Below are 9,332 nucleotides of genomic sequence, written 5' to 3' on the forward strand. Positions count from 1 at the left end.
GTTTCTGAAGACATGTTGTGTAGTGCACGTGTTTAGCACAAGTCGCATTTTTATTTATCTTCGGTCAAGGGAGATGTCTTTTTCGGAACCTCTTCTCTGACAATTTTTGTTCAAGAATTGTACCACTCTAGTGCTTGACAATTTTCAAGTGATTTTCATTGCCTAACAAAACAGCTTTTGGATGTATCATTTCCTATCATGGGGAAAACGTGTAAATTTTCCTGGATTCTTCAAACTCTGGTTGCAAAATGTCCTCAACTTTCTAAAGGTTGGTGTCTTTTCGCCCTTTTCTGCTTGTTGAATCTAAATTATGTATTTTATTTTATTCTTTTGTGGTGTGTGAAAATATGTACTTGTATGCAAATGCATTTCCAGATTGAAATTTGCATCAGTTTTAATGGAAATTTTAATCGAGACATACTTAATGCCTATTTTTTAAAGTTTCATCTATGTTATGGCAATAGAACTAGTTACATTTGTTGCTAGAACAATCGTGCAACTTTTGTGCTGCCTTTGTTTTGAATATGTCGATCTATCGACGAATCTTTAATCATTCAAAACAATGTGGTGTATTCGTCCTGAAATGTTGCGGGAGCAGTGTTGACATTTGCTGTAACCCCTGTGATTCATCGCGCGCATGGCAAGTACATTTTTCCCCTATGCTATTTGTTTATTGACAATTTTTCGAAAACGAGGCCACAATTCTCGTGAAGTGAAGGTTGACGAAATGGCGATAAGAATGAGACTAGCTGCTAAAGATGTTTTACTTCAAACGACAAGGATTCGCTCATCTATAGATTCTTGCACGTGTTCTTTTAATACAAATTTTTATGGAAAAAAATTATTTAGGTACGATTCTAAACTGAGTGCACTTAGAAGGTGTTTTTCCATATTATCGTCCCTAAATTGCAGTGACCCGAATGTTGTTTATAGCAGAAGAGAGACTTTAACTCATTTTGGGTTTGAAGACGTTACAGAGTCTGAAAAGAAGCAAAAAGGTTGGTATCCAAGTCTGTTTTCCAACAATTCCGAGCACATGTTTCAAGTCTTTGTGATATTTTAGAATCAAACTACTTTGATTTGAATTTTTTATTGCCCTTCAGTCCCCTGCAGAGTATGGCAAATGCACACGCGAGATCATTTAATAATGGCTAGCTTTCCACGCCAAAATTCGCATTTGCGAGCAAAATTCAAAGTTTAACTGTTGAACCCAGACGATTTTGTTCAGTCGTTCGGCACAGTTTTGACCCTGTTATGAAAGCCAAAAATTTTTGTACCATCATGTTTTCATTTTTAAAGAGAACAGTGAAAACAGGTCTGAATCTTTTTGGCAGCCCTGATCTCAAGAGGATCGAACAATTTTTCCAATCCAAATTGCAAACAAATATAGAGTTAAAGTCATTTTGCCATATTTGAAAAAACTTTTTATTTAGAGCCACACCCAAATCCATGCCAATACAACACCCATATTCGGGTCTGCAAGAGTGCACTTGTAATTCTATGAACATTTATTTGGAGTGGAGCTGCCATGGAATCCATACTGGTTTCTTGGCATTGTTGATATATATTTTTCAGCTTATTCAACATTATTGGATATTGAGATTGGGACAATGTCTCTCAAGTGGTTGAAAGTTGGCGAAAGTTGAAAGAAAGTGGGCAAATAATTTGCATCAGGTTTTTGCCCACCATTACCCTTAAGCCTGGTTCTCATGTGTGAAGCAAGAGCTGAAGCAGAAGCAGGCATTGAAGCAGAAGCAAGTGGTGTGTGAACATATATGAAGCAAGTGAAGCAATTACCTCATTTACCTCATTTTGGGTCCTGTATTGGCCAGTAAATTATAATGCTGCCTGGAAGGCTCTACTTCTTAATGCCAATGCCAAAAAGTTGTATGATACAGTGCATGATCAAAACTATTAATCATAAAATTCTGCAAGATCATTTTCAGTTTGTATTTTTAATTTCCAGACAAGCTTTAGGTCAAACTTTAGGCCAAGTCTATCAATGGATAGTTCTCATTTCTGGGATTGTTGCTGGCTTCAGGGAAAAAAGCTGCAGGGAATCCAGTAAAAAAGTCTAAAAATTACAAATTTGTGCTACATCGATAGTTACAAAGAGCAGCTATGATCCATCTGCTTCTACACTGTTGAGTAAGTTAAGTGGCCAACGATTAATGAAATTATATATGAAGAAACAGTTGCAATGAAAAAATTCCCACCTAGTTACGTCTCAAATTTTTTAATGAAAAATTCTTCAAGAAAAATTATTAACTTATGAAAGTTAAATACTGGTTTATATATTCCATTTATTGAGACAAAAAATGGTTGATAGGTTTTTATGATCCAGGTGCACACACCTGGAATCATTTGAAACCTGCACTGAAACAAGCACCCTCCCTTTTCACTTTCAAGCAAATAATAAGGTCTTAAGGATGTTGTAAAAAGTTTTTTGCTTACTTTCTTTCTCTCTTCTTAATTTTATGCGTGTATTAATTGTAAGTATATATTTTATTGATTTGTACGTTTTCATATTCCCTTGAAAAGAAATCTGCTTAGAATGATGGTGTTACTGCAAATAAAGAATAAAAAATGAAATGAAATAAAACATAAGGCAGCAGTTATTACAAACAGCCGATAAGGGTGTCAATTTGTATTGCTGCTAAATCAACAAAGTTCCCTTCTTGGAGATTCTTCTTTTTTTGTGCTACAGTCTTCACAATAGAGATGCTTATCTCCTGTTAATTGGCAATGTTGATGGTTGAAAAGTAATTGCAAACAGGCAGTTCCATGGGGTGCTTATCATAACTGCAATTCTATTTTGTTATGGTGTGAAAGACTTTTTGACCAAAGTTCCCCCTTAGGTATATTATTTATACCTTCAATTTATTTTAGAAATTTTCAGTTTGTAAGAAGCTGATGCTACTGTTTTATTATTTGTGTTTTTCTTTGCCCTGCTCAGCTCATTCCTTTTCACAAAGTTTCAATTTAGAATTGTTTTGGAGACTGGTAGTGAATTTGGATGTCCTTGAAAATATGAAGGTCTGAAGTGATCAAAGACTCCTATTAGCTGCAAACCTACCTGCTACCCTTTTTTATCTTGAGGCACCATAGAAGACTTAAGGCAGTTTGCATTAGAGCTGCTGCAGCCACCTGTCAATCAACTATTGGCTAGTCAATAAATGTGTCATTTAAAGATAGTTAAGGCCAGCATAGTATCTGTCAATTGCCTTCAAGGGCAGATACTGTCTGCCTTGAACTTAGCAATCCCAATTTTATGAATACTTTGAAATATTTCAGAAGCAGCACATATCACATTGGTTGTAGCTGCCTTTTCCTTTTGCTTTTCCATTTGTATTGTATAATGTTCATCAACATTATTTCATTCATTATCTTCTTTTTCAACACCTGTCCATTTGTTTGACACTAGATTCATGTACAAATTGCTTGTTAGATGTATAATGTATATGCTGTTGGTAAATCCTCCCCCATCTACATTGCTAAGTTCATTAATGTAAGTAGGCCCTGTTTTTAATGCCACTGGCTGCTAATCCAAATTTCTATGGTTCCAGTCCTTGTCATAACCAAGCTATCACTTAACGTTAACAGACTCACAAGCCTTTTGATCTTGACCTAATTTCCAAAAGAAGAAGGCACTCTTGACGCATTAGCCACCTCCTGTTCAAAGTCCTTGGAGCTTCCGGGGCTTTTCTTTTAATTCCTGCTGAGGTTCTTGTCAGTTTCCACCTGGAACCTTTCTTGGCAATGTCTACCCCTCTTTAGAACTGTCATAGTTCCCTTGCTTTACCCATGCACTGAAGCCTTTGGGCACAACACAAATATCTGATATGACTGACTGCTTTTCTGTGTCTTTTTTTGAGTGCTGCATAAATTGTTCGATTCTTCTACAGCTCTGCTATTTGTTGTGTGGCAGTCCTTTAGACATTCATATGGACATTTCTTTGACTGCTCCATACAATTAACAGTTCAGTAAGAAGAAATTTTAAATATAAAATCTGAATCTTCATTGGTTTATTTACATAGTGTTATATGTGACACATTGTTTTTGCTTTGACAGTTCAAAGAGGTGCTTCTAAGTTTGACAGTGTACTTACCGCTCTTGATATATCAAGAGCAGTGATACTTTCTTGGCTTCTGATTAGATTATGGTGTTGAGTATAAACTGGAATTGAGTACAAACCGAAAACAATGGGGCTGACATATGGCTAGCGCCTTCACAAACTAATTTATTTGGTTCAATTTAATTTTTGTTAAATGTAACCAAAATAGAGTTATAGTTACCTAAAACAGCAACTTGTTGTTGAATCTGACCTTTCTTCCATATCGGAATCTTGCACCTAAGAGAAAGTCTGCTGATTTTCCAATTTGATCGTAGTTGGCTTGTGGAAATTCTTATACCCTATCACCCTCCTCTTCTCGTCTGCGCCAACATCAGTATTCTCTTCTCGTCGCATTTTTGTTTTTGTGCGAGGCACAAGCAAATCCATCGAGACTGCGATTCGAAAATCACACATTTTTGCAATACAAACCGGAAAACCGACCTACATAACGTTAAAAACCGTTCACCGTGGCATTGTTGAAAACTACAAAACCGATAGATTTTAAGGAAGAAACCAAAAAACCGAGCTGAAATACGAGCAAAACCGCTTAACCGTAAAACCAAAACACCACCTCAGTTGTACAATAGAGCTAAACCTAAGCCCGTAGTTTTGGCTCTCGGCCTTCGCCATGTTACCACAGGCACGATTGATAGCCATAAACATTTTTTCTTAACAGTTTATGATGTGTTTGCAAATGTAGCAGAGTCTTATGACCTGATGAATGACGTCATGAGTGGTGGTTTGCACCGACTTTGGAAAGATTATTTTGTTAGAAAATGTAACCCTCTGCCTGGAAAGCGACTACTTGATGTTGCAGGTGGAACAGGTAAGCCCTTTTATTCACATTTCAAGTCTATACTTTTACGCAACTTTTTAAAGTCATTAAGATGTTTGAATTTCCCTTCTCCAGCTTTGAATAATACAGTATTCAGTATCTAGTTGATTTCTCATGATAGGGTCATGTTTATACATTTGAGTTTTTCAAAGGAATTAGAGCGTAGATATAGTTTCTAAAAGGCTGTCTTTGTGAACCAAACAGTCTTTTGGTGGTACAAAACTCGAACAGGCTTTACCAATAATCCGAAACATGTAACCACTATAAGTTTTCTAGTAAATGCTGCCCGATAGTGGAATCGCATGTTTTCCCTGTTGTTTGTGATCTGCAAGACCAAGGAGGCTGTTCTATTTGGGGATGAGTTTTGTTTCTAATGCTGGAAGGGACATGCTGTTTTGTTATATCCCCCAATATTTTTTATTGTGAAGATTATAAGAAGAACATTTAACATATAAATTATGAAAATGATCTACAACCCCGGTCATTTTTACAGGGGATATTGCATTCCGCTACCTAGATGGTGTTTTATCAAGACTGAAAAAGGAAGACGTAGATTTAACGTCACTGTCAAAAGACATTGTTGTTTGTGACATAAACAAATCAATGTTAGAAGTTGGTAGACGAAGAGCACAGCTACTGGGAATTGAAAAAGGTAATTAATTTATGCCTAAGACTAGTTTATAATTCACTTCAAGCCAAGTTGAATTTCATTATGTAGAAAAACGAATTAAATAAATCGAACGGTTAATTTAAAGGAGAAAAATGTCTCCGTTTACACCCATTCAATAAATTCAATTACCTTTTTAGAGCGTTCTCTCATTTCATTATGAACTCCGATAAGGAAAGTGCTGCTGCTTTCGCTATTATTGCAATTGTTTAAAAAAACGCATGCGTTGGGTGAAGCCCTGGTTTACCTGAAGAAATGAGCTGGGAGTTGATATTATGCTTTTGCAAGAATTTCGTCTAGAAGAAGGTTACGAATATCAATGCTTAAAGACAGCTCCCTTCTCCACGCAAATTTATAAACTCTTCGGTTTTTGCATTGCATCCACGCCCTCTGGCAACACCAATGCCATCTTCGGGTTTTCTTTGTGTAAACCTCGTTTGCATGTTGCGGCAGTGGTGGCGCTAGAGGGGGCATGGGGCTACAGGAGCAGGGGGGCTATTAGCAATTATTTATTGCTTATTTAATGCTACTGGCAAACTTGGCAGTAGCATTAATTAAAGAATCAATAATAGTCGATTGTATATTTGATGGTTTTTATTTTCATTTCGATTTGATCCTCTTCACACTTTAGCACGTTAATGTTTTAACTGTTAAATGGCAAACCGAAGCCAATGAGAATCAAACTCCACATTACAGTGTTTCAGGGTTGGATGCGCGAATGATGAGATTAGCGTTCCGCCTGTGGATATTAATTCTAGTAAAGATAGAAAAAATTGCTCCAAGACATTTTCCAGCGAACTGGAATCGTCAGAATTCGAAAATTTACGTGTAATCGTGTACTTGTTTTTTGGGACACGAGCATCTGCAAGCTAGCAAAGACTTAACCTACCTAAGTAAGATTGGTCCCTATTGTGTTTAATGAATAAATGACGTCCTTTTTCTTACCCAGAAACCTTTAGAGCGTTGATAATATTGAAAAAGCACGGGAAAAGATCTACAAAGAACTTTCTTAATATGTCTTTTTTATTTTAGGGAAGACATGAATATATGCTATCTTGTGAAGAATTTTTGTTGTAAAGAGAGATGTATCCTAATCTTGATGATATATCCATCTCTTGATGATATTTTATAGTCTTCATAAGATTCTGTCCCGTCTTGAAATTTTGTCACCCCATAAATTTTCGACGATACACTTTACATTTAATTGAATTGTTTTTAAAGAAGGCATTTCTGTTTGAATGTCACTAGTTCTATGTTGTAATTCTTTCTCCCAAATTTTGGAATTCGGAGTTAAAAATGATACGCTCAGAAATAAAAATAAAAAGATTTAGAAGTTTCTCAAAAACAGCAGATTAGGCATATCATTTACATGGTTCCATTTGGGACTATACTAAGATAAATGAGATTAGGCCTCTTGCGTACATGGTTGAATTTGGATCTACATGTAGTATATACGGTTAGGTTGTATGATTAGTTATTATGCTTAGAAGGATGACCAAATCTTTAGAAAGATACCCAATCGCCGTTCGCTCGTTCTACCACTCAAAGAAACCTGAAGTAGATACGGCTTATTTTCTATGATTTACGGTTGTAGAAAGAACACTTTCCAAATGAGCAGATGAAATCGTGCGTAGCCTTTATTTAACACGAGTCTACTTGTGATCAAAATATGAAAATATAATGCCTTTAATTATGCAATTTTCTCTCTTATTGAGTGCGTATCTTGCTTTTAGCTCTCAGTTTTGCTGTTGCTGACGCAGAAAAACTGCCATTTGAAGATGACGCATTTGATCTATATACGATTGCTTTTGGCATAAGGAATGTTACCCATATAGACAAAGTAAGTAAAGACAAATTTTTCTTTTTATTTATTTTTTGTCCATAATCCTTAATATGTAATATCTTCGTGTTTTCTTTTGTAGAATTTAACACTCATTTTTCATGTTTTAGGTTCTTGAAGAAGCTCATCGTGTTTTGCGTCCTGGTGGTAGCTTCATGTGTTTAGAATTTTCAGATGTATCAAATCCGTTTATCAAAAGGTAACATACTTCATAATTTTTACCATTATTTTACAACGTTGCTGTATATTGCCAGCCATTACACACCCCTCCAAAAGTTTTTGAAATCTTTAGATTTTCAGTTTTGGAAATAGTTTTTCGGTTTAATGAAAGTAATATTTTTCTGCGATGTAGCGTTTATTTGAAAGTTGGGGAAAAAGAGTTGCTGTAAAGAATTTCAGTTGGAAATGTTGCCACAAAATATGGAGATCGAGATGATTGGAGTTCAAGAGATGGAGACCCCTGGACGTTCCCCTATTAACTTTTAGCGCCACGCTCTTTGAACACTTGACTACGCTCTTGGAAATAAAAAGACCTCTTGAAACATAAAAACTGATGAATCTTTATTGGCGCCATCGCTTTGTCTAGTCAGAGGCTCAGGAAACTTTTTTTCCCATTTGTTAAAGGCTCTTAATCTTTCTTGTTCCTTCTTTATACTGGCTTCAGTGAAGTTTTCTATCGTAAGTAAATGAAAAATATTAGACATCTATAAAAGAATGTGATCATGATGTAATAATATACCATATTTAGACAGGAGGTCATTTTCAATAAAAATGCTACTGCTATCACTTAGGTTCCTGTAAAATTAAGGCTAAATAAAGTTAGATTAATTAAAAGTGCAGAGGGGAGGGCTTTGAGCATTGATTTGAACAATCACATTAGTTTCGCGTGCGAGTCTTGCCGTCGTCTTTTTACTCGGTCATATTTCTGGTGATTAGATAAAAAGTCATCGTATCTTTGAAACGTATTTGATACTAAAAGATTTTTGTAAACGAGTTCGAAGAACAGTCACTATCCTAGAGAGAGGTTCATACTAAGCAAAATTAAGGTATCAAAAAATTGTTTTCCGTTCGATAATTGTTCATAGATATTGGATTATTCAATTTCGCTTTGAATCGTTTTTGTATGCATACTTCATTACAATATTCCTGGAGTCCAACGAACGTCCCAATTATTGCATGCTCTTCTTTAAAAAGATTACCTCGCTTCTACCTGCATTTCAAACCACCATTCCCTTATAACAAGGTCTTTTTCCGTCTTTAGCATTTACGATGGCTACTCATTCCAAATCATCCCTGTTATGGGTCAAGTGATAGCCCAAGATTGGAATTCGTACAAATATCTCGTAGAGAGCATAAGACAGTTTCCTGATCAGGTAATCTTTCACAACGTACCGTATATTTATGTACCCTTCCTTTTTAATGAAATCAATTCTATTTTGAATTTGCTTCAGCTCCACAAAACGGTTATGACTGTGCCAGAGTGCTTTCTTGCTTTCTTTTTCAATTTCAACCCGAGCTTTGTTTGTTTATTTTAATGCTTTATTCGATATTTTAATATCAACATATCTTCTTTAACTTTTAGGACACCTTTTCATCGATGGTCGAGGATGCAGGATTTTCAAGTGTAACATACGAAAACCTGCTTTTTGGAGTTGTTTCAATACATCGTGGTTTTAAGATATAAAACGAATTGTACATTCTTTTTTATACAAAGAGGGACCGGCTACAAGGAAGGCTGAGTTGAAAAATAATCATCAGCGTTGTTAAGACGACACCAGGAAGGAATTAAGACTTTCATAATCTAAAATATGTATTTGTTGCTCTTGTGGCTAAATGTATCTGGAGTTTCTATTTGAATACAGTTTGTTGTGTCAA

The 9,332-nt window shown here is 35.7% G+C and overlaps 1 protein-coding gene across 1 annotated transcript; it reads left to right on the forward strand.

The window, feature by feature from the left end:
• The first annotated feature begins 697 nt into the window (after nt 1-697).
• Nucleotides 698-9,332, forward strand: LOC135683281 (uncharacterized). The gene is made up of 7 exons (XM_065198490.2): nt 698-998; nt 4,792-4,941; nt 5,444-5,602; nt 7,351-7,457; nt 7,568-7,656; nt 8,719-8,830; nt 9,040-9,332. The coding sequence occupies exons 1-7, from the start codon at nt 728-730 to the stop codon at nt 9,139-9,141; spliced, it is 990 nt and encodes a 329-aa protein (XP_065054562.2). The 5' UTR covers nt 698-727; the 3' UTR covers nt 9,142-9,332.

Source organism: Rhopilema esculentum, chromosome 7, assembly GCF_057945365.1.
Source record: "Rhopilema esculentum isolate cy_ngs chromosome 7, ASM5794536v1, whole genome shotgun sequence".
Lineage (NCBI taxonomy): Eukaryota > Metazoa > Cnidaria > Scyphozoa > Rhizostomeae > Rhizostomatidae > Rhopilema > Rhopilema esculentum.

Bases quoted from the DNA above. Each gene is read 5' to 3' on its own strand.
- LOC135683281 (XM_065198490.2), top strand. From the start codon at position 728: ATGGCGATAAGAATGAGACTAGCTGCTAAAGATGTTTTACTTCAAACG. The intron at 999-4,791 runs GTTGGTATCCAA...TTTTCTTAACAG, and splicing joins GTCTGAAAAGAAGCAAAAAG to TTTATGATGTGTTTGCAAAT. The intron at 7,657-8,718 runs GTAACATACTTC...TTCCGTCTTTAG, and splicing joins TCAAATCCGTTTATCAAAAG to CATTTACGATGGCTACTCAT.